The 26,546-nt window shown below is 39.5% G+C and overlaps 1 protein-coding gene and 2 long non-coding RNA genes across 3 annotated transcripts in view; 2 read left to right on the top strand and 1 right to left on the bottom strand.

Moving 5' to 3' along the window:
- The window catches only part of LOC110945292 (uncharacterized), a 119,705-nt gene extending 100,900 nt beyond the window's left edge, over window positions 1-18,805 (bottom strand). Inside the window, exon 1 of the mRNA XM_051953532.1 lies at window positions 18,501-18,805. Within this exon, the coding sequence (XP_051809492.1) occupies window positions 18,501-18,699 (199 nt within the window). The 5' untranslated portion in view covers window positions 18,700-18,805. The remainder of the gene's footprint in view (window positions 1-18,500) is intronic.
- Window positions 8,815-22,020, top strand: LOC127535460 (uncharacterized). Its single transcript, XR_007944323.1, has 2 exons — window positions 8,815-8,912; window positions 21,133-22,020. It is a non-coding gene; the product is annotated as an uncharacterized LOC127535460 (long non-coding RNA).
- A 3,452-nt stretch (window positions 22,021-25,472) lies between these two features.
- Window positions 25,473-26,148, top strand: LOC127535455 (uncharacterized). The gene is made up of 2 exons (XR_007944318.1): window positions 25,473-25,620; window positions 25,658-26,148. It is a non-coding gene; the product is annotated as an uncharacterized LOC127535455 (long non-coding RNA).
- Window positions 26,149-26,546: the final 398 nt, after the last annotated feature.

Here is a 26,546-nt window from a genome sequence, read left to right as displayed (position 1 = left end):
ACGCAAAAGGGATCACAGGTCAATATGTGCCTGATCAGCGATATGGATCAGAAACAACAGATACATCAACTACATTGACCATCAATCAGCTAACCCTGGCAGACACAGCTCTCTACTACTGTGCTCTAGAGACACAGTGATACAAAGTGTAGCAGAGGCTGTACAAAAACCTGAACACAGATATGAGACTCCTCTTCAAAGAGGAGGGAAGTGGTATTGAGAGCACAGCTTCATATCAGATGGATTGAGGTAAATTCCTGTTTTCTCACAGTCACTGTGGTTACAGCTGCTGATGAAACACTGTGGGAGGATTGACAGGAGCAGAAGATCAACAACGACCACAAACACACAATGGAAGCTTAAAAGAAAACAAAGGAACTAAAACACAGACACTATCATCGATATAAACTATTTAGATGTAAAAATGTACATGAACTTCTCTATATTCCGGTCAATGATTTTTTGAAATCATTTCAAATTTGTGAAAATTACCAGGTAGGGTTATGGACCAATAAATGAGAAGCAGAGCACAGCCAGAGGAGGAGCTACACAACAGGATAAGAAAGGCTTCATGTTGGAGCTGAAGAGCTGCTGTGTTCTCTCTGTTGTTCATTCAGTACAAGTGAAAATAATGTTTCTGCTTCTCATCTGGATGATGATCGTCTCCTTTCAAACTGGCAAGTCATCAAAAGATGGAGCAAGATGTAAAAGGAGGAGACACACATGGAAAACATTTGGATTTTGTTTGAATCTAATCAAGTTTTATACGACTAAATATCATGATGAAATCTGTTGTTTTCAGGATCCTCTGGGGATGTTCTGACTCCATTTAAAGATGCACTGATGGCTTTGGAAGGAGACTCTGTGACTCTTTCCTGCAACTATTCAGGCTATGTTGACAGCCTCTTCTGGTACCAACAGGAGTTCAGTTCATCTCCACAACTTTTCTTTGCAGAATATTCAGAGACAACAGGAAGGTTGTCTTTCAAACATGACAAACAGTCAAAGAAGTTTCATCTGCAGATCTCCTCTGCTGCAGTGACAGACTCTGCTGTGTACTACTGTGCTCTGAGGCCCACAGTGACAGGAAACAGTAAAACTGTACAAAAACCTTTGGAGCAAAGACAACAGAAAACTCCACAACATCCACTAGAGGGAGACACACTCTGTTACACTTGTATTGTTTTTATTAGGATATGGTACAATCTACACTCTGTGAGCATATTATTAGGAACAACAGACTAACAGTAGATCAGCCTCTGCTTGCTCTCATGTTTTGATGTGATACTGGAAACCTTCCTCTGAGGTTCTGCTCCATGTTGACATGATTCATCACATCTATTCATTCATGCTGCCAATCTCCCATTCTGCTCCATTCCAAAGGTTCTTCTGGTTTCACATCTGCTGACCGAAGTCCTCTGAACTCACTGTCATGTTCATGAAACTATTTTGTGACTTGTATCAGGCAACAGAAGATGGTAAACTCTGACCATGAAGGGTTATAAACAACACCCAGACAGGTTGTGGTTGACTCTCACAGAATTCCATTCAAGACTGATAATCACTGTTGAATGATCACAGGGCTAAAGACAAGCAGCCACATAAGAAATAAATGAAATCAAGGCAGTAACTGATTCAAGATTCAAGAGATTCAAGACCTATATCCATTACAAACACAATTATACACAATGTAATGCACAGTTTAATGTATTGTGCACCTCTTCCATACCAAAACAGTAAGAACAATTATGAATAAAGAATAAAAAGACACAAGAAATGTATATATGTATATTTAAGGATAAAGTGAGCTGGTGTGGAATTCTCTTCATGCTTGGAATCGTCGTCGTCCTCAGAATTATCGTCGTCGTCCTGCTTGGTCGCTGTGTAGATGCAGATGTCGTTGTCTCCTGTCTCCTCCTCAATGTGAGCAGAAGAGGACTGAGCATTGAGCTCTGTGTGACCCACTTTTGTGATTTCAAGAAAATCAAGTTGTTAGCTGTCTTCACCTTTTGCTTAAGTTCTGCCAGTAAGATAACGACATTCATTTGTGTCAACATCAACTGATCTAACAGTTTGAAGAACATGATTCACTGTTTCAAATGCTTCAGACAAATCAATGAAGAGGACAACATATCATTCAGTCTTGTTTAGAGAACAAATCACTTAACTTACAACCTCACATGTTGCAGTCAAAGTGCTATGTTCAGGTCAGAAACCAGACTGATGAGGATTTCAAATGCAGTGTTTTGATATGAAGTGATGCATTTGAGTATTGATTAAGTCCTCAAAAAATTTAGTTAAACATGAGAGTTTGCAGATTTGATGGTAGTTGTTTGGTCACTGGGTTCATCATTTTGCAGACATAGTAGATGTGCTACTTTCAACATTTTAGGGATATTCTTGGACACAAATGTTCAATTCAAAACTATCACAGGTGCAGTGAAGAATGAAATCTGACTATTTTGGATCAGCTGAGGTCAAAGCATCACATGTCTCCTTTACAGACAAAAATAAAGAAATGATTTACCCAGAAGGGATATTAGCTTTGGAACTTCTCCTTCCTTCCTCTGAGAAAGTTGTGAGTTGAATTTTCAATGACCAGATGAAAAGAATAAGTAAAATGATGATTCTGTGAAGTGAGTTGAAAGCACAACAGCATGAAATCCATCAGAATAACAGAAGTTCATGTGTTTGTGTAGATGTGAAATCTATTCAGGCTTGGTTCTGCTGGTGAGAACATCCAGTGATATGAGAGGAGGAACATGTTGAGGGAGGAGCAACTCTGTCAAAGAGCAGAACAGAAAAGGACTCCCACTGTCACATACATTCAGTCTGTAAACCAAACATAACAGATAGTGTGTGGAAGATGCTGTCACTGCATTACTGTGTCATGTTTCCTTTGTTTGTGATCACACTGAAAGGTAGGTTCAAACAGGAAGAAGAAATGTCATTATAGGATCTGTTTGCTGTAAGTAATTAAAACATGTGGTCAGATTTTAATATGGTCCTTAACAATATTTATCTCTTCATTTAGGTGTCAACTGTCAACAACTGACAGCAGTGAAGGATGAAGAGTCCAGTTTAGAAGGCAGCACTGTGACTCTGACCTACACATACTCCAAAGCTATAAGTGCTGGTGATAATTTCTTCTGGTATCGACAACATCCAGAAAAACCTCCAGAGTTCCTCATGCACATCTCAAGCTTGAACATTTCAAGAGCAGCAGAGTCTCTGAAATCAGCAACAAGGTTCTCCACGAAACTGTCAGGTGAAAAACATCTGGAATTGAAGATCTCCTCTGCTGCAGTGACAGACTCTGCTGTGTACTACTGTGCTGTGAAGCCCACAGTGACAGGAAACAGCAAAACTCTGTACAAAAACCTTTGGAGCAAAGACAACAGAAAACTCCACAACATCCACTAGAGGGAGACACACTCTGTTAAACAGAAAGAAATCATTTTGTTTGCTTTGCAGGTGCAGACTGTATTTGTATCAAGTGCTCACTATTTTGTTTTTTACATGTGTTCCTATGGAGATGACATTTTCTCTGTTACAAATAAACACATTAAATATGTCCAGAGTGAATTAAATATTTAGGCGTTTTTCTCCCTAGAAACCCTAAACAGAGTTATAGTTGAATTTTCTGAACATGATAGAAAAACTTCAGTTGAATATTAATTCATGGAGACTGTTACCAATATCTGTGATTGATCGTGTCAATGCAGTCAAAATGGTGGCACTCCCAAGACTTCTTTGCCTCTTTCAAAACCTACTCATATTTATACCATTTGCCCTTTTCAAATGACTAAACTCTGTTGTTCTTCCCTTCATATTGGACTTCAAGGTGCATCATATTTCTAAAAAACACAAAACCAAACCCAAGTTGGGAGGAGGCCTCTTCTTGCCTAACTTCCAGCATTATTACTGGGCCACAAGCTGTAGGGCACTGATGTACTGGCAACACCCCCGACCCCCAGATAAAGTCTCCACTACAATGTAATTGAACAAGATATCCATAAAAGCTCTCTTCCTGCACTTCTCTCCTCTCTCACCAAAACTCCATCTTCTGTTACAGATAATAATTTTATAGTTGCAAGTTCTTTAAAAATCTGGTATTAAATAAGAAAAACATTTAATTTACCTGAAACCTCTGCTTTTACTCCTCTCTGCAATCATCATGCCTTTCCTCCTTCACTCACAGACGGAACATTTACATATTGGAGACACAAAGGTATTAGCAGTATAAGAAAACTTTATATCAGCATCACTTTTGCCACCATCACACAGCTTAAGGAAAAAATACACACTCTCAGCTTCTCATTTTTCTGCTACCTTCAGATTAGAGACTACACTCGAGCCCACATATCAAATTTTTAATCCTCCCCCTACCCGACTGAGTTGTATACACTTATGAATCAGGCTCCTGACTCACAAAGACTTATCTCTCGATTTGTTGATTTTTCATTTTAACAACACATAACCCCATTTCTACAAAATATTTAAAAGAAGCCTGGGAAAAAGATTTATGTCTGACAATTAGGGATGAAAGCTAGGAAACCTGCCCAAAAGCCATCCACACTTGCTCTATAAACTCCAGACACCAGCTTCTCTAATTTAAGGTGGTCCACAGACGACACTACTTCTGCACCAAACTATACTCTTTCTCTCTTTTTCTCCGATGTGACCTAAATGTAAATCAGCAGAGGGCATCCTGAGCCCGGAGAGATTCAGGGAGGAGCTGAGCTGTTACTGAACTGTAGAAGAGACACAAACTTCCACATTCAACAAAGTTCAAAACACAAACCTCCAACTATCTGTTGCTCAACATGCTGTCACTGGAACACTGTTTGTCTTCTCTGCTGCTTCTGTCTATTTTAACAGGTTTGTCCGTTTAAAACGCATGAAACACTGAAACCAATGTGAGTTCTGTGTGAGTTCAATAGATCTGTAAACTTTGATTTATCCAGCAAGGTGCTTTACTGTGTGTTATATTTTCTACACTGCCTCTGTCATTCAGCAGCTTCTCTGTGTTAAATACAGCAGCAAGAAAATCATTGATTTAAACTTTTATTTTGAGACATAACAGAGTTGTTTCTTCCTTTAGGTTTCAACTGTCAACAACTGACTGCAGTGAAGAATAAAGAGTCCAGTTTAGAAGGCAGCACTGTGACTCTGACCTACACATACTCCAAAGTTGTTTCTTCAAGTGACAATTTCTTCTGGTATCGATCACTTCAAGGAACACCTCCAGAGTTCCTGATCTCTCACTCAGGGTCAGGAAAAGCAATATTTGAGAAAATGTCTGGACTGAAGATTCAAGTGGAGGAAAAGCAAATCAGTATGAAGATCTCCTCTGCTGCACTGACAGACTCTGCTGTGTACTACTGTGCTGTGAGGCCCACAGTGACAGGAAACAGCAAAACTCTGTACAAAAACCTTTGGAGCAAAGACAACAGAAAACTCCACAACATCCACTAGAGGGAGACACACTCTGTTACACTTTAAGTGTTAGAATACTGTCAGGGCTTTCTGTACATCCATCCATTCTCTATACACCACTTTATCCTCACTAGAGTCACAGGGGGTGCTGGAGCCTATCCCAGCTGACTCGGGCAAAGGCAGGGGACACCCTGGACAGGTCACCAGTCTGTCACAGGGCTACATATACAGACAAACAATCACACTCACATTCACACCTACGGACAATTTAGAGTAACCAATTAACCTCAGCGTATTTTTGGACTGTGGGAGGAAGCCGGAGTACCTGGAGAAAACCCATGCATGCACAGGGAGAACATGCAAACTCCATGCAGAAAGATCCCAGGCCGGGATTTGAAACGGGGATCTTTTTACTGCAAGGTGAAAGTGCTAACCAGTACTCCACTGTGCAGACCCCAACAAATACACAAATAACAAAATAAAATGACTGCAGTAAAACAAAATGAGAGAAAATCTCATGCTAAAAGAAAATTTTCAGTCATTGTTGAACAGGAAACACTGATGATCTCATTCTTAGATCAGTCATGTCTGCAAATGATTTACACTCAAAGTTACACATGGAGGTTTTATTCTACTTTTTCTACATCAGCCCAGTTATCTCATAAACTTTATATGTTTAATGGACAGCATGTTCCACACAGTTGATGTAAACCTGCTCAGAGTCAGAGTGATGAAGAACAGAGAGAAGAAACTACAGATCAAGGAGGAGACGGAGAGATTGAGGGAGGAGCTGAGCTGTTACTGAACTATAGAAGAGACACAAACTTCCACATTCAACACATTTCAACACTCAAACCAGAAACATTAACTTTGTTCAACATGCTGTCATTGGAATATTGTGACTTTTTTCTTTTATATCTCACCATTTTAACAGGTGTGTTACTTCATATGACAAAAAAAGGTTGAGGTTTACTTAGTTGGCTTTTAAAACATCTAATAACAGAATCCTCTCTTCATTTAGGCATCAGCTGTCAACAAATGACTGCAGTGAAGGATGAAGAGTCCATTTTAGAAGGAAACACTGTGACTCTGACCTACAATAACTCTCAGTTGCTATCTAATGATTATTACTTCTGGTATCAACAACAACCAGGAAAACCTCCAGAGTTCCTGATCTCTCACTCTGCTTCAGGAAAAGCATTATTAGAGCAAATGTCTGGACTGAAGATTGAAGTGGAGGAAAAGCAAATCAGTATGAAGATCTCCTCTGCTGCAGTGACAGACTCTGCTGTGTACTACTGTGCTGTGAAGCCCACAGTGACAGGAAACAGTAAAACTCTGTACAAAAACCTTTGGAGCAAAGACAACAGAAAACTCCACAACATCCACTAGAGGGAGACACATTCTGTTACACTCCAATAAACTGATTATTTACTATCATAAACTTAACATAAAGTCAACCATAAGAGATTGTTTAAATGCCTTTGTTTCTTGACACACTCTGTTAAAGCTCTGTACTTTGTCAGAATACAGTTCAGATTTACTTCACTTTAAAACCAATGGATGGTGACAAATTTTGAAATATTGAAACAATGGTAACATTGAAAAAAATTCACTGAGATTTGGAGAAGGAGTCATTTTCAAATGTGCCCAGTCATCACTATTATTGAGGTGTGGTGATCTGTCATTTATTATAATGACGGCTGAATAGAAGTAATAAGAGACCAAAATTATCAATGATATTAGAATCAAAACTGACTTCAAACATGTCTCTCGTCCTGCTCTGCTCCATCTTACAGCTGCAGTCAACATCGTTGACCACTGAGTTGTAATTCAATGGCTACAGGAATCAGAGAGTGTAAAGGTACAGATCAGATTGGCTTTGAGCCTCTTTCAAAGCCACTCTGATTTGGTTCCTTTAGTTCTAAACAGACAAATATTCACCCCAGAGGCCCTGAAAGTTCCAGGAGGGAACCTTTTCAGTTTAACATATACATGCTCCTGTTTGGTGATGTTACTCTCCTCTAATGATCTAAAGTTAGTGAGTGAATGAGATAACCAGCAGAAACAAACACTCTGTTTGAGCTGTGAGAGGAAGGAGGAAAGGATGAAGGGAGGAGCTAAACTGGGACTCAAGTACAGAAAACACACAAACTTTCACAGTGGAGTTTGATCCAAGAACAGACAGATTGTCTCCATCTACAAGATGCTGTCAGTGAACTTCAGTCTGTTTGTCACTTTGTTTGTGCTCACAATAAGAGGTAGGTGACATATTTAACATGAACAGAGTTTCACTGAGAAAAACTAGTAGATCACAAAGTTCCATCTGTTCAACATGCAATAAAACTCTTTATAGCTGCTGATTGTTCTCCTTTAATCAATCCTATTCATTGCTCCATGTCTTTCTCTGCATGTTGTGTTCTTCTCCAGAGTGTAAAGGAGAAGACAAAGTGATGCAGCCATCAGGAGATGTCATTGCTGCTGAAGGAGGCACAGTTACACTGGATTGTATTTTTGAGACAATTGCTTCAAACTCCTATTTGTTCTGGTACAAACAAAAAGTAAATGACTTTCCAAAGTACATTTTACGACGTGATACTTATGGAACCAAAGATAATGCTCCAGAATTCAACAAAGACAGATTTGATGCTAAAATCAACCAGACATCAGTTCCTCTGAAGATCCAGAAGCTTCATCTGTCAGACTCTGCTGTGTACTACTGTGCTCTGAGGCCCACAGTGACAGGAAACAGTAAAACTCTGTACAAAAACCTTTGGAGCAAAGACAAGAGAAAACTCCACAACATCCACTAGAGGGAGACACACTCTGTTTTACTTCGATGATCTGATTCTTTGACCATCATCTTCACACTGTATATACGTCTCTGCGAGCTCCAGTCAGACATAGAGGAGTCTCTGTGAATTTCCTCCTTGGAGGTTTCAGTCATTGTTCTCAAATGTTAACACAGTTTTTTGTTTCTTGATGCTGCTGGACTGCAAAACGCCAAATCAAACCAAAGCTAGAAAAGAAAAAACAAAAAAGCACAATTATTCTACTGTAAAATATTGGTAGTGTGGCTGAAACAAGTCCAAATGGTCCTATATTTTCTCAAAGCAGAGAGAAACCCTTTAGATGGTCCAGCTTCATTCCAGTGTGACATGATTTTGTCTAACAATGACATGAAGAATTGTAAGTGATCTTTCATCAAATACTTCTGTAAGACAAATCCACTGTTTCAAGTCAATCTTGGCAGCAAACATTCTCTTAAAAGGTTTTCTCTGGCTCCATCCTCTGATGTTGAGCCAATCAGAACATTTCTGTGTGTAGAGCAGAAATCTTTGAGGAAATCAAACCACAGTGTGATTGATGAATGTGCTGCAGTGGAAGAACATTGTTCATCTGATGTGTGTCTGACTTTAATAACTCCAAAGACATGTTGCTTTACCTCTTTTTGTTTTCATCTCACTTCATAGGTGAGTTTATGAACACATGAATTTCTCTTTAACGTGTTGTATTAATGTTCACAGTTGAAAACATGTAACATTCTCTCTTTCACATCAAGTTCGAAATAGTCTAGTTGTGATCTGAGCTCCAGTTGAGCTGTTTGTGTCCACAGAGTAACACTGTACAGGTGACATTTTCCACTGTCTTCTCCTCTCAGCCTCATGGACAATGTGAGTCTGATGGCTTCATTTTCTCTACTTTTGCAGGACTAAAAGCTCAAGACAGAATCTCTCCTGAACGAGATGAAGTCAGTGGAACAGAAGGAGAATCTGTCACACTCAGGTGTAACTATCAGACAGGGTATAGTGGAGTTACCCTTTACTGGTACAAACATCATTCTAACATTCAGGCTCCTCAGTTTATACTCTGGAAAGGGGCAAAAGGATACACAGATGAACATATTCCTGATAGTCGATATGAATCCCAAACAACAGCTACATCAACTACATTGACCATCAATCAGCTAACCCTGGCAGACACAGCTCTCTACTACTGTGCTCTAGAGACACAATGATACAAAGTGTAGCAGAGGCTGTACAAAAACCTGAACACAGATATGAGATTCCTCTTCAAAGAGGAGGGAAGTGGTATTGAGAGCACAGCTTCATATCAGATGGATTGTGCTAATTCCTGTTTTCTCACAGTCACTGTGGTTACAGCTGGTGTGGTGACGCTTCAGGATCCTGAACTTGATGACTTTGCAACTTCCACGCTGTTTGGATTTTTTTTTATACCTTAAATATTAACAGACTATGATTGTTCCGTTTCCCCTTCAAAGTTTTCCAAATCGTAAAAATGGATATAGATGTAACTGAACTGCCAAGAAAGGCCCAAAGCACACTTTGATACACCAATTACAGTCAAGCATAACTGCAAAGACGACAATACATCAAACTTTTCTTCCATTTTTTTTTAGTGACAGGTAAAAATGTAGGCAACTTGAGTATGCATGGATTTTAATAAACAGGTTCAAGACAGCACTGGTTGAAATGACTGAAACAGAAACATAAGATAGTTTGATAATGAAGCAAACTGGTGTTACCAGGTTAAAACACTGGGATCCACAGATCTTCTGGGTAGAAAACATTTGACATTTTAGCTAGTGTTAATCCTCTTGTTCGTCCAAGATCCGGAAAAAAAGGCTTTAAAACAAAACTGCCATCATTGCCAATGGGGACAATAGTACATAATATGAAAAATTATGAAGAAAAAGGTAACTAAAAACATTAAAAATAACACAGAAATAACTGATTGTGGATTGCTGACTGTTTCATTTTGTTTATATTTAAAATCAGTTTTATTATTTACATTCCGTTTTTCAATGTCATATTTGACTAGAATAAAAAAAATTAACATTGAAAAAAGAAAACAACAAATAATGCTACAACAAAATGACCAAATTATACAAAATGATAAAAGATTTTAATTTACATTACTAAAGAAAAATTCAATTTCTTTGAATCAACACAATGTACTCATGTTTGTTGAAAATAAATTACTTTTGTTGATTGAACATAATTTTATAAGTTGCTGCTAAAACAACTAATCAGTGTCCAACCAATATTCATGATGGTTGTGGTTTTCAGCTAAAGGAGAGTTTCAGTGAGAAGCTACGCTGTTCCTGAATCACAGAAAAGACATAAACTTCCAGATTCAACACAGTTCAGCATTTATTAATTACTGCTACCTCAGCAAATGATAATACAACCACAACAAAACAGGCAACTTCAGATCAGCATCTAACCAGTCAGAGACGTGCTCCTCCAGGGATGGTGTTAAGGTTCAACTCCCTCCCTCTAAATGCACCATCCATGAGAGGTCAGAGGTCAAAAACCTTTAGAAGTAACATCTAAATATTGTCTGTAATATAAATATCTGGATATTGATCATCTACAATGAACACATTGTCTTTTGGATGTAAATACAGTGGGTACGGAAAGTATTCAGACCCCTTGAAATTTTTCACTCTCTGTGTCATTGCAGCCATTTGCCAAAATCAAAGAAGTTCAGTTTATTTCTCATTAATCTACACTCAGCACCCCATCTTGACAGAAAAAAACAGAAATGTAGAAATTTTTGCAAATTTATTAAAAAAGAAAAACTGAAATATCACATGGTCAGAAGTATTCAGACCCTGTGCGGTCCGTGTACGTCGCCGTCATTCTATTTTCGATTTGGGGTCAAAGCACCAAAAACGGATAACGGCCGTGCCCCGTTTTTAAAATAAAAATCAGAAAACCAATCTGTTTTCCGATTTTCTTTTTTTCAATAAAAACAGATATCAAAAAACTAATTAGAAGTTAAATTTCATTTTTTGATATCCGTTTTTAACTACACTTTTGCAAGACAAACATCAGAAAACAGAATATTGACCGTTATTCCATTTTTATTTTCCCAATAAAAACGGATAACGAAAAACAAGTTAAATTTCATTTTTCAATATCCTTTTTTTTCACCAACACTTTGCCAAACAAACATTAGAGTCAAAATACGACACTGAGTTGCCTCGCTCCGCACACCACCTTTGCGTGTAGAAAAGCCCTGTGTAGCTCCAAACTGTACAGTAAGCGCATTGGCGATGTCGCTGCATGTCATCCCAGCAGATCTTCTATTATAAAGCTTGCAAAACTGTTTAAGGCCATGTTGCGACACAACCGCACTGTTTAGCTGCGAAGACAGGTAACGGCGCCACTCCGACTTCCTTGTGTGCCGGGTGGGGAGATTTTTTTTCCCTAGGATAGTTGGTTTTTCTCTAAACACTTTTCTCAGCCCAACCGAAACCCTTACCTTCACCGCAATGTACCAACTATCCTAAGAAAAAAAATTCCACGGGCAGGCAGGCAAGAATTAAAACTTCTGGTTCCATTTCAAAATAAGACGGACAAGGACTCGTTTTTCGTTATCCGTTTTTATTGGGAAAATAAAAATGGAATAACGGTCAATATTCTGTTTTCTGATGTTTGTCTTGCAAAAGTGTAGTTAAAAAATGGATATCAAAAAATGAAATTTAACTTCTAATTAGTTTTTTGATATCCGTTTTTATTGAAAAAAAGAAAATCGGAAAACGGATTGCTTTTCTGTTTTCTGATTTTTATTTTGAAAATGAAAAACGGGAAATGGCCGTTATCCGTTTTTGGTGTTTTGACCCCAAATCAAAAATAGAATGACGGCGACGTACACGGACCCTGTGCTCAGTATTTAGTAGAAGCACCCTTTTCAGCTAGTACAGCCATGAGTCTTCTTGGGAATGACGCAACAAGTTTTTCACACCTGGATTTGGGGATCCTCTGCCATTCATCCTTGCAGATCCTCTCCAGTTCTGTCAGGTTGGATGGTGAACGTTGGTGGACAGCCATTTTGAGGTCTCTCCAGAGATGCTCAATTGGGTTTAGGTCAGGGCTCTGGCTGGGCCAGTCAAGAACGGTAACAGAGTTGTTCTGAAGCCACTCCTTTGTTATTTTAGCTGTGTGCTTAGGGTCATTGTCCTGTTGAAAGGTGAACCTTCGGCCCAGTCTGAGGTCCTGAGCACTCTGGAAGAGGTTTTCCACCAGGATATCTCTGTACTTGGCCGCATTCATCCTTCCTTCAATTGCAACCAGTCGTCCTGTCCCTGCAGCTGAAAAACACCCCCCACAACATGATGCTCCCACCACCATGTTTCACTGTAGGGATTGTATTGGGCAGGTGATGAGCAGTGCCTGGTTTTCTCCACACATACCGCTTAGAATTAACGCCAAAAAGTTCAATCTTGGTCTCATCAGACCAGAGAATCTTATTTCTCATAGTCCGGTAGTCCATGTGTTTTTTGGCAAAGTCTATGCGGGCTTTCATGTGTCTTGCACTGAGGAGAGGCTTCCGTCGGGCCACTCTGCCATAAAGCCCTGACTGGTTCCTTTTTGCACAACAATTTTACCATTTGGTACAATAAAGAAACCTTGAACCTTGAGGAACTTTCTCCTATCTCCCGACTGCATCTCTGGAGCTCAGCCACAGTGATCTTTGGGTTCTTCTTTACCTCTCTCACCAAGGCTCTTCTCCCACCATTGCTCAGTTTGGCTGGACGGCCAGGTCTAGGAAGAGTTTCGGTCGTCCCAAACTTCTTCCGTTTGAGGATTATGGAGGCCACTGTGCTGTTAGGAACCTTGAGTGCTGCAGAAATTTTTTTGTAACCTTGACCAGATCTGTGCCTTGCCACAATTCTGTCTCTGAGCTCCTTGGGCAGTTCCTTGGACCTCATGATTCTCATTTGCTCTGACATACACTGTGAGCTGTAAGGTCTTATATAGACAGGTGTGTGCTTTTCCTAATCAAGTCCAATCAGTTTAATTAAACACAGCTGGACTCCAATAAAGAAGCAGAACCATCTCGAGGAGGATCAGAAGAAATGGACAGCATGTGAGTTAAATATGAATGTCGCTGCAAAGGGTCTGAATACTTATGACCATGTGATATTTCAGTTTTTCTTTTTTAATAAATTTGCAAAAAATTCTACATTTCTGTTTTTTTCTGTCAAGATGGGGTGCTGAGTGTACATTGATGAGAAATAAAATGAACTTTTTTGATTTTGGCAAATGGCTGCAATGACACAAAGTGAAAAATGTCAAGGGCTCTGAATACTTTCCGCACCCACTGTATTTTTCAGCTTAGTTAGCCGGTGAATGCCACAGATGGTCAGACAAACAGAAGTCTGTTTTCTGCTCTGAGTGACTCAAATAGTTCCACACCCAAATTTATGGCTGTGAGAAGCAGTCCTTGGTGGTTGTGACTTATTGGTCTCCGATGTAACATGCACTAAAACTGTTCTTTTGTTCAAAGTTACGCTACAAGTAAGTCAGAGTCTAGAACTGACGGATCGATAAGGTAGAGCCCCTTATTTAACTGTACAGTCTTTCTGTGCCATTCTTGTTGTCGAGCACCAGCTGTGAGAGATTCCAGTGACCAGCTGATTAAAGACGTCACAATCACTACTGAAGCACAATGTGAATGTCCTTTATATGACAAAGATGTAAATTATTCTCTACCACTTCGTACATGTTTTTTTTTCTACTTTCTATCCCCAAGGTTCGCACTGTCTTTGGACGGAATTCCTTTCGATTTGCTGCAGCGATCGATTGGAATTCCCTCCAAAAATCTCTGAAATTTCCATCACCACAGATTTTTAAGCAGAAGCTGTAGCAGACCCTTGTTGACCACTGCACACGCTGAATGTTTTCATTGAATTTCTAGCAATAATTTAGGGTGTTTTTAATCTCTCTTTAAACAATAGTGTGTAATTTTTGATATATGTCCTAGTTTATTTCTTATCTTTCTTCCTGCTGGGGCCTCTTGCCAGGTCATCATAGTAAATGAGAAATTGTTCTCAACTGATCTTACCTGGTAAAATCAAGAATTAAAAAAAAAAATTAAAACTGAGTTCCCAGATAATAGTTTCCACAGGTGTGTCAGGGTGAAGGCGCCTCACCTGTGTGAATTCTCATGTGGTCTTTCAAAGTACTACTTTGACTGAAACTTTCCCCACATACGCTCCAAGAGCACGGGCTCTCATCTGTGTGGGTTGCTTTATGCCTTTTAAATGTCGCCGAGTAAGAAAATCTTTTCCCACAGGTGTTACAAAGGTACGGCTTCTCACCAGTGTGGGTTCTCATGTGGACAGTCAAACTATGATTTTGTCGGAAAGTTTTTCCACATGTTTCACAAGAGTAAAGCTTCTCAACTTTATGAGTTCTAATATGACGCTTAAGTTGTGTTGGGACAGAAAATCTTTTCCCGCAAGTGATACATAAGTATGGTCTCTCTCCTGTGTGACTACTCATGTGGACTTTCAGGGTTTTGCTGTAACTGAAACTTTTCCCACATGTTGAACAAGAATATGGTTTCTCACCTGTGTGAATTGCTGTGTGACTTTTAAATGCTGGAAAGTCACTAAATTTTTTTCCACAGGTATTACAAATGTATGGTTTGTCACCTGTGTGGATTCTCATGTGGAGTAATAAATTATCCCTACGACTAAAACTGTTTCCACATATTTCACAAGAATATGGCTTCTCTCCTTTGTGGATTGCTGCATGCCTTTTAAATACTGATGTGTCAGAAAATCCTTTTCCACAAGTGTTACAAACATAAGGTTTTTCACCTGTGTGAATTGACATGTGATTTCTAAGCCCTGAGATTCGACTATATCTTTTGCCACAGATGTTACAAAGGTAAGGTCTCTCCCCTGTGTGAGTTCTCATGTGGACTTTCAAACTACCACTTTGACTGAAACTTTTCCCACAGGTTGTACAAGAGTACAGCTTCTCACCTGTGTGAGTTGCTGAATGCTTTTTAAATGCTGAAACATCACTAAATCTCTTTCCACAGGTGTTACAAAGGTACGGCTTCTCACCTGTGTGAGTTCTCATGTGGACTTTCAATTTACAACTTTGACTGAACACTTTTCCACATGTTTCACAAGCAAATGGCTTCTCACCTGTGTGAATTCTGTGATGTTCCTTCAATTTGGACTTACCTTTAAAGGTTTTTCCACAGATATCACATGGTATTGACTTTTTGCCTGTATCAGTATCACAGTGACTGTCTGACACGGGAGAGGTGTCTACATTCTTACTGTGACTGCTGTTTCTGTCACGTCTCTTTCTTGACTTCAACACTGCATTTGTAGTTAATCCTGGGTCTGCCTGCTTGCTTCGGTCCTGATCTGGACTCTCAACTACAGAGGAATTGGAAGAGAGGAGCTGGTCGTTGTTTGTCTCTGGTTCACTGTGGTCACTTTCCTCATAAGTAACAGTCACCATAAAGGTATCAGTCTCCTGCTTCACAACAAGCTGCTCTCCCTCCTGATTAGTACAGAATTCCTCCTGCTCCTCTTTAATCTTTGGAGGCTCCAGGTCCTCCTGGTCCAGGCTTGTACAGAGTCTCTCCTGTTCATTTTTTATTAGTGGAGGTTCTTGGTTGCCATAATCCAGACTAGAGTTACTCTTCTGGTTACATAGTTGCTGATCAGTGAAAATTTCGTGCTCCTTACAAACACATTGCTGTGGGAGTCCTGGAGGGACAAAAAGACACAAGAAAAAAGTCATTCATGTATGTCTGCAGCTGAGCATATACAAGTTTAAACTGCTGCCAAAGTGTCAAAATGAGACAAATCATTGCAACACCCTTCTTAGCAAACCTCGGTTTAACTAGCAACTTCTCATTGGAAGTCATTGCTGATTATAACTGTTTTCAGTTGCAGTGACAAACTGCAGGTCAGATCCGCTGTTATTCATTTACCATATATCCATGACTTATATTAATGACTGAACAAAGTGAACCTTTGCTCTTTTCAGGTTTGTGTCTCTGTAATTTGGCAGAGAAACAGACAGAGAATCAACACTGATGTTTGCTCTCAACAATGGTTATTTAAGATGCAGAAGAAGCATCGCTCTGTAACATCACAGCACAATCAGAGTAGACCAAGTCTGTCTGTAGTTCCAACTACTGCAACAGCATCTGCTCTGGTAAAATCATCGGCAGATCTTGTCAGTTTTCAGCACTCTAAATTTAAGTCAAACCTTAATTCAAATTCTACAAGTCAATTTCAAACTAAATGAATGTAAACAAAAGCAGAACTTGCTAATTAGCAAATCACTGAAACTTTGAATTTACATGAAACTAGTATAAAAACATCATGCCGCATGGTGACACCAAGAAATTTTTGTGTTTTTTGAAAAACAGTTGCTCCTTTAACGGCAGCGATTTCATAAAGCACAAATCAGTGAAAAATGAGCAGACCGGTGAGTTGAAGATAACATTACTCATTAGCATATTGTAAGTGCAATGAAAAATTCCTATGCCGCGTCAATCATTCCGAAACCCAAATACAGACAGACATAAACTCCAATAAGCTGAATATCCAACATATCCTAGATTTCAAACCTGAATCTGATGAAAGGAGCTAATGTCAGCAACTGAAGTCAGTACTGGCCAGAGTGCTAGTGGCTCTCCTTTTGGGTATCATTAATAAACCATCCAATCATCATCCATAAACAACAATAAAAATCAAAAAAGGAGAAACTGACAGTGAAAAATGCTGTTGATGCAAAACAGCCACTACCCCAAAACAAGACAACTTAAAGGGAACACTGCTGTAGTTTCAGAATCTATTTCAGCAGCTGCTCTGTCTTTTCCACACTGTTGCAAGTGTACAATTTTAAAAAATACAGGGATGAACGCGATTTATTACAGTTGCCTCTCCAAATAAAAGTAACCGAGAGCTCCCAGTTGGATTCAACATTTGTAAGACTTATTTTTTTTGTAAGTTGATTAAGAACAATATTGAATACATACCTGTTGTCTGTGAGGTTATTTCAGGTTTCCCAGTGATATCCAGCAGTTTGTGCTGACGACAGAGTTCTTCCTCATAATGGACAATCATCTTCTCAAATATTCTGTATATTTCTCTGGACAGTTCTTTACATTTGGACTTGCACTGAACCAGCATATCGGTGTATGTCTCTTGATTCGGTACAAGTTGCTGTGCATCCAGACTGGCGCAGAGCTCCTCCTGTTCCTCTTTAACCAGAATAGCGCAGATTTCCTCCTGCTCCTCTTTCACCTGTGGAGGCTCTGGGTTCTCCTGGTTCACATTGGTGCACAGTTCCTCCTGTTCCTCTTTAATACGTGGAGGCTCTGGGTCCTCCTGGTCCACTCTGGAATTCCTTTCCTGGTTACCGACATTCTGCTCAGTGACAACCTCCTTCTTCTTACAGACATGTTGGTTTGGGAGGTCTGGAGAGATACAGGGACACAAGAAAAACGTTATTAATGTGATGATGGGGAAAACGACACCCTCTTGAATCCATGTATTTGCTTCCATTTACCCAGAAATAAGTAGCATCTGCCTTTTCTTAAAATAATTTTAGATTTACTCATGAAATTGCTTGTAATCGACCCTGTGACAGACTGACAACCTGTCCAAGATGAACCCTGCCCTCGCCCGAAGTCAGCTGGGATAGACTCCAGGCCCACCTCGACCTTACAGGAGAAAAAGTGATGTAAAGAAAGAATGGATGGACCAATTATCATCTGTTAATTGTTCAATCTTAGTTTTAATCTGCAGGATCGTTCAACAGTGCAAGCATGCTCTTCTCAAACTTCTTAAAATTTCATCATTAATTTTCTCATGTCTGATGTTGCAGATTAAATTTAAAAAAGTCACTGTTGGATTCATGTTGGATAAAACGTTAAAAATCCCAGAACGCATTTTAAATTCTGAACAGAATCCACAGACCGCTGTTGTTTACATCAGAAGCATGAATCAGCCCTGAGTTTTCTAACCTTAATTTTCTACTTTTACAGTCATTTTCTACTTCAGTCAGTTTCTCTTGTGTCTCATACAAAGTGTGTGTTTAATGCTGAATGTTTCTGCTTTTAAAACGAGATTTTTTTCATGTTGTTTCTGTCTGAATAATAACTGCAGCTGTAATTTCTGACTGTGCAGCTAAAACTAAATGTAGCTCAGAGCTCTGATCAGGATGAGTCTCATTCATCACTGAGTTCATCACAGGTCGACAAACCTGCTGTGTGTTGTGTTATCTGTGGTTTCCAGATGTTATCCAGCAGTCTGCGCTGACGATCGATCTCCTCCTCGTACTGGACGATGGTTTTCTCAAACTCCGTGAATATTTCTTCAGCAGCAGCAGTTAGTCGCTCGTTGATCAACTCTCTCAGATTCTGGACTGAACTCATCGTTACTTCATCTGAACAAATATTCATCTGAGATACGACAATAGAACCGTCCTCCAGCTCAGTCCACGCATCGGGAAACCTAATGCAGCTGGAGGCTTTTATTTGTTTACTTCCGCCTGGTGTCACACCGTGAAGCTCCGGCAGGAAACACTGAGTTAACAGTTTTATGTTCCGTCACGGATCGTTACTTCTGCATTCATCAAAAACAGGCTAGAAAAACGTCTAATCAAATTATGTACAACGACAAGGCTGAGGACAAGATTAGACAGGTACAAACAGATAAAAAGAAATACATGTACACTACCGGTCCAAAGTTTGGACACACCTTCTCATTCCATGTTTTTTTTCTACATTGTAGATTAACCTTTGATGCATAACATGGGTCAAAAGTGACCCAAATCCAATAGAAAATGGGAATCTCCTGACGCAGTCTACGCAGCAAAGGATTAATAAAATGATGATTAACACTTTTTTGTTTACAACATTATTCCATATGTATTATATTATAGTTTTGATGTCTTCAGTGTTGGTCTAGAATGTAGAAAATAGTAAAATAAAAAACAGTAAATGAGAAGGTGTGTCAAAAAGCAAAAACAATGATGTAAAAATAATCTTAACATGCCAACTGTCATTGTGTTGCATTTCATTTAGACTTTAATAAATGAACCAGAGCTATTGTAGCATAAATATACTGTTGAGAAGGAACTATTAGATTTATTGAGTTTTCATGTATGTTAAATCAGTTAAATTTGGATTATGTAGGTGAAATTGTAGGATCTTAACCTTAATATTTAAAGGTTTCGTTCGTGAGTTATATCGTATTTCTCTACTGGAGAGCACAAGAGATATTTAAAATGTGCCGCATAAATAACAATGACTTGACTTTAGCAACAGAAACTGCAGTGCAGCTCATTATTTTTGTTGTTTTTTCGCAGGTGTGTATCAGCAAATATCAATAAACCACTCTGGACATATATGTCGAAAAAAAACGGTCCATCTTTTAACTCCTGTTATCAAAGAATCACAAGAAGAACCTCTCTCCTCACAGTGGTTGAAGATGCTGCTACCAGTCTTTAACCAGGAGGAAGAGAAACAGAGAGAAGAAACTACAGATCAAAGAGGAGACGGAGAGATTCAGGGAGGAGCTGAGCTGTTACTGAACTACAGAAGAGACACAAACTTCCACATTGGAACCATCAGCTGTGAAGAATTCACTGCAGATAACATCATCTAGTTTCTGCTGCTGATTTAAACTTTGTTGAACACATGGAACACTGGCTGTGGATTATTTTTGCTGCTCTTTTCTTTGGTAAGTTTGAAAAAGCAACCAAAACTCTATACAGCGAATGTTCTCATTTAATCAATCATGTTTATGGATTCATGTCTTCATCTGCATGTTGTGATCTTCTCCAGAGTGTAAAGGAGAAGACAAAGTGATGCAGCCATCAGGAGATGTCATTGCTGCTGAAGGAGACACAGTTACACTGGATTGTACTTTTGAGAGCAGCAGCCAGTACCCCTATTTGTTCTGGTATAAACAAGAGGTGAATGGTTACCCAAAGTACATGATGAAGAGTTACTCAGAAACTGTGGAGAAGGCCCATGAGTTCAAGAAGGACAGATTTCAAACTGGAATCCAAAAGAAGTCAGTTCCTCTGAAGATCCAGAAGCTTCATCTGTCAGACTCTGCTGTGTACTACTGTGCTCTGAGGCCCACAGTGACAGGAAACAGTAAAACTCTGTACAAAAACCTTTGGAGCAAAGACAACAGAAAACTCCACAACATCCACTAGAGGGAGACACACTCTGTTACACTTCTATGATCTAATTCTTTACCATCATCTCCATCTTTATCTTCTCTGTGAGCTCCAGTCAGACATGGAGCAGGTCTCTGTGAATTTCCTCCTCTGAGGTTTCAGTCACTGTTTTGATATGTTAACACAGAGACAGTTTGAAGAGATTTCAGTTCCTTTATGCTGCTGGACTGTAAAACCCACTGATCCACTGATTGTTAGATGATACTGTACTAATAAGCTCGACTTGAGCTCAGCATCAAGGTGTGGTTGTTGTTTCTCTGAAGGAAGATTCCCCTGAAGATTCACCCTCAATCTATCAGTTTTCTTCTGTAAATACACATCAAGCAGTTAATAAAACAACACAAGTGAACATTTGTCAAACATTGATCTAGAAGAAATGCTTCAACAACATCAACAATCTCACAGGTTTAACTTTGGCAACAAACAACTGACAAAAAGGTTTTCCCTGGTTCGGCCCACTGAATCAACTCGGCCAATCAGATCATTTCTATGTGCAGAGCAGAAATGTTTGAGGGAATCCAACCACAGCAGAACTGATGATTGTACTGCAGTGGAAGAACATTGTTCATCTGATGTGTGTCTGACTTTAATAACTCCAAAGACATGTTGCTTTACCTCTTTTTCTTTTCATCTCGCTTCATAGGTGAGTTTATGAACACATGAATTTCTCTTTAACCTGCTGTGTTCATGTTCACAGTTGAAATCACTCAATATTCTGTCTTTGTCATCAAGTTGTGTACAATCTAGTTGTGATCTGAGCTCCAGTTGAGCTGTTTGTGTCCACAGAGTAACACTGTACAGGTGACATTTTCCACTGTCTTCTCCTCTCAGCCTCATGGACAATGTGAGTCTGATGGCTTCATTTTCTCTACTTTTTCCAGGACTAAAAGCTGAAGACACAATCTCTCCTGTACAAGATGAAATCAGTGGAACAGAAGGAGAATCTGTCACACTCAGGTGTAGCTATCAGACAGACAGCAATTATCCTGAACTTTACTGGTACAAACATCATTCTGACCTTCAGGCTCCTCAGTTTATTCTCTGGAAAGGAGGAAAATCACAAAGAGGTGAATATATTCCTGATCGTCGATATGGATCCCAAACAACAGCTACATCAACTACATTGACCATCAATCAGCTAACCCTGGCAGACACAGCTCTCTACTACTGTGCTCTAGAGACACAGTGATACAAAGTGTAGCAGAGGCTGTACAAAAACCTGAACACAGATATGAGACTCCTCTTCAAAGAGGAGGGAAGTGGTATTGAGAGCACAGCTTCATATCAGATGGATTGAGGTAAATTCCTGTTTTCTCACAGTCACTGTGGTTACAGCTGCTGATGAAACACTGTGGGAGGATTGACAGGAGCAGCAGATCAGTGATGCCTCCAGAAGAGATACTGCAGAGGATTTGAGGGGAAAATTTCACTCACATGAAAATCGTTTATTAATTATTTCAACACTGAAAATTTTGTCCATGATGATCATTTTTCAAACTACAGCAACAAATAAAATGCATTGTAGTCGTTACTTACTTGCTGTCATATTTGTTTTTTATTGTTGGTGATGAATCCAGCCACCATTTACCATCAGATGAATCATTCAAATGGTCTCATCTGATGATATCTGTTGTTGTCAGTGGTACATATTCTATCACCCATCCAAATCTAACTATGAGGAAGAAGGAAAGGCAATACAAACCAGACATCAAGTCCAACACAGACATTGTAATTGGTCTTTAGAAGCTATTTTAGCAAATAAATAAAATGTGAATCCACTGAGGGATGCGCCTCATGTGTTGTTAAAGATAAATATGAAGAAAACATGGAAGCAACTTGTACAGCAGCTGCACATATTTAATAGCAATATATACAGACCCCTATGTACATCAGTTTATAAAAATTGGAAAAAACATTTTGGCATGACAAAACAGCAAAACACCTAATTGTCACATTATAAGACCTGGGATGCATAACATATTACTGATCTGTGAGACCTCAGAAGTTCATTCAATAGGAACAAAAACTTTTCTTCCTTGTACATAATATAGACACATTCATATGCACTACTGTTCAAAGGTTTGGGGTCATCTGGACAATTTTCCTATTTTTTTAATGTGCTAACATAATTGCACAAAGATTTTCTAATCATCAGTGAGCTTATCAACACCATTAGCTAACACAATGTAGCATTAGAACACAGGAGTGAATAGAAATGTTCCTCTGTACCCCTATGGAGATATTCCATTAAAAATCAGCTGTTTCCAGCTAGAATAGTCATTTACCACATTAACAATGTCTAGACTGTGTTTCTGAATAATTTAATGTTAGCTTCATTGAAAAAAACTGTTTTTCTTTCAAAAATAAGGGCATTTCCAAGTGACCCCAAACTTACGAACAGTAGTGTCTTTACACACCTACACAAACTTTCAGGGGCCCAGCATCACTCTTGTTTGAAATTTCTCTTCATGGTAAAAGGTCAGTATTTAAATATATGGCCTCTGCTGGAGACATTTTCATTGATTTGGCTCATCTTCATGGTCAGTCTCTAAGTGCCCTTGATCCTCTTTTCTATTAAGATTTGTTCTTTTATTTCTAAACAGACAAATAATGACCCCAGAGGCCTTGAAGGTTCTATCCTGGAACGTCTTCAGTTTATTATATGCTTCTGCTTGTTGATGTTTTCAGGAAACTGTTGTATGCAAACGACACACAGTTGTACATGTTACTCTCCTCCAATGATCTTAAATTAGTGAATAAATGAGATCATCAGCAGAGACAAACACTCTGTTAGTCAGAGCTGTGAGAGGAAGGAGGAAAGGATGAAGGGAGGAGCTAAACTGGGACTCAAGTACAGAAAAGACACAAACTTTCACAGTGGAGTTTGATCCAAGAACAGACAGATTGTCTTCATCTTCAAGATGCTGTCAGTGAACTTCAGTCTGTTTGTCACTTTGTTTGTGCTCACAATAAGAGGTAGGTGACATATTCAACATGGACACACTTTCACTGGGAAAAACTAGGAGCTTACAAAGTTCTATCTATTCTACATGGAATAAAACTCTTAACAGCTGCTGATTGTTCTCCTTTAATCAATCATCTTTATTGATTCATGTCTTCCTCTGCATGTTGTGTTCTTCTCCAGAGTGTAAAGGAGAAGACAAAGTGATGCAGCCATCAGGAGATGTCATTGCTGCTGAAGGAGACATAGTTACACTGGACTGTACTTTTGAGACAGCCGATTTAAATTCCTATTTGTTCTGGTACAAAGAGGGAGTAAATGACTTTCCAAAGTACATTTTACGACGTAATACTTATGGAGTAGATGATATTGCTCCAGAGTTCAACAACAACAGATTTGATGCTAAAATCAACAAGAAGTCAGTTCCTCTGAAGATCCAGAAGCTTCATCTGTCAGACTCTGCTGTGTACTACTGTGCTCTGAGGCCCACAGTGACAGGAAACAGTAAAACTCTGTACAAAAACCTTTGGAGCAAAGTCAACAGAAAACTCCACAACATCCACTAGAGCGAGGCACACTCTGTTACACTTCTATGATCTGATTCTTTATCATCATCTCCAGCTTTATCTTCTCAGTGAGCTCCAGAGAGACAGGGAGCCCCTCTATGGATTTTCTCCTCTGACTTTTCAGTCATTGTTCTGATATTTTAACATGGAGATGACCTGGGGGGGATTTCAGTTTCTTGATGCTTCTGGGCTGTTAAACCCACTGAGTCACTGGATGTTTTATTGGACTGTACAAATAAACCAGACTTGGGCTCAATATCCAGAGGGTTCTACTACAGAATGGCTCCATATCACGACCAAACACAAAAGCACATTTCTGCAAATTATCACCGACTGAATACATGTCAAGTTCCTATGGCAATTCAATGCATGCAGAATGAGCTACTGTAGCTACCTGACTTTTATTTCATTGAATTAGTTACATGCAGTTCAACAGGTTTGCAAATATAACATATTTCCTCAGCTGAAAATCTGCATCGCTCATAGCAAGTCATCAGGAAACAATTTGTTCAAAGGGAGCTGATTTACATTTGAAGCTCATAACCTCATAATCTCATCCAGACCAGGTTAGTGATACAGCACAAGATCCAGGATCCAGTCAGATTAAAAGAGAACCACCCTTGTGACATGGAAAAATCGTATTTGTAGGCTCAACGTATCTCACTAACCCACTAATCTTGCTTCATAGCATGGCCATCTGATGTGGCTGTTATTTTTCTGATGGAAAGTTCAACAGAAAATCCACCCCTCCATCCATCCATCCATCCATCCATCCATCCATCCATCCATCCATCAATCCATCCATATCCTTCTGCTTATCCAGAGTCGGGTCAGTTGGCAACACTTTCCTCTTCTTCCTGAGGCATCCTGAGACGTTCCGAGGTCAGATGAGATATATTATCCTTCCAGTGAATTACAGCTCTACATCGGGGTCTCCTCCCAGGTGAACGTGCTCAGACAGCCTCCCAAAGATGTCTCTCCAGAGCATCTGAATGAGATCTCTGAACCCCCTCCAATGAGCTCATTTCAGAGTGAAGCAGCAGCAGCAGATCCACTTCAAGTTCGCTCCAGATGTCTCCTCATCCTATCTCTAAGACGGAAACGGAGGAAACTCATTTCAGCTGCTTCTAATCACGATCTTGTTCTTTTGGTCACCACTCAGATCTCATGACCTTAGATGACGATTGGAATGTAGATTGAGTGGTACGTTGAGAGCTTCGTCTCCTGGCTCAGCTCCCTCTTCATCATGATGGTCCAGTACAATGCCCACAACACTGCAGATGGTGCACAAGGCCACCTGTCCATCTCGTGCTCAATGTTCCTATCACTCGAGAAGAAAGTCTTTACTCAAAAGGGATTTCATTGTTGAAGCTGCTCCCATCTTCTCCTGAGACATTTGTAGGAAGAGTTTAGGTTTAAAAACAATGACCAGAGGAAATAAAACAATGATTCTGGAAAGGTAGTGTCTACAGATACGGACCCGTACCCGTAGCCTGTGGCCTACGGATACGGCACTTTCCCTTATCATAAATATTAATGAGACGTACATGAATATTAATGAGCCGGCTGATGAACGCGCTTTGTGATTGGCTGGTAATCCGACGTACATAAATATTAATGAGCCGGTTTGGTAATCCGAGTGATGAAGGCGCTTCCGTGATTCGAGGTGAATCTGCGTGCCGAGCCTGTCATGTCAGTCATCTGCTGTTCTCTTTTCTATCATGCATAATGTCTTATAAATATCATTATCTGACTTTTTCACGGACAGCGATTTGGGGGTTGAAATCAGCACTACTATTAAATATAGCAAAACTTTTTATTCACGTGACCCTGTTCTAATAAAGCACAAACAGCAAACAAAACAAATGGCGGAACTAACAGCCAGCAAACTACAAGTATTTTTTTACCTTCAAAAGTAGCGACAGACTATTACATAATAACAACCTAAACAAAACCCTGACGTATTTTCTGCGTCTGGCAACACAGACACTGCACGTCAGTCACTTTAATGTTAGCGGACTCTGTTGAATGGCTAAGTTACATCACCACAAACAAATCTCACAATATCACAGTAAATCGAGTTTGTGGGTTTTTTTTAATTCATGCCGAATTAAAGAGCTGCTCCTCACCATTCACGAGTGTTTGTTTCATATTCGACATCCTTAACTTTATCTTGTAAATTAGCGTCCGAAATTAAATGGGAACATTTGCAATGGAGTTCGTCAGCCGCTTCCACCACTGAACGCGGTAAACTACTTAATAGGAACTGGACTTCAAACAATTTATACACCGCGTCTAAAAGCGTAAAAACTGCAATGTCTAAAGTGTGAGAGGAGACGGTGTATTTTTGGTTAAATTATACAATGTTCGCCGTCAAAGTCATTCATATAAACTGCCTGTAATGTGCAGCAAATAGTAGTTAACTGGCGCCAGCTCTTCAGTGACCTTAACGGGTCCGTACCGCTAGTACAGATGCTACAACCTTCTGGAAAACAACAGGAAATCCAACAGAATAACAAAGTTTTATGT

Source organism: Acanthochromis polyacanthus, chromosome 9 (assembly GCF_021347895.1).
Source record: "Acanthochromis polyacanthus isolate Apoly-LR-REF ecotype Palm Island chromosome 9, KAUST_Apoly_ChrSc, whole genome shotgun sequence".
NCBI lineage: Eukaryota > Metazoa > Chordata > Actinopteri > Pomacentridae > Acanthochromis > Acanthochromis polyacanthus.
This window is presented reverse-complemented; position numbering and strand designations above follow the sequence as displayed.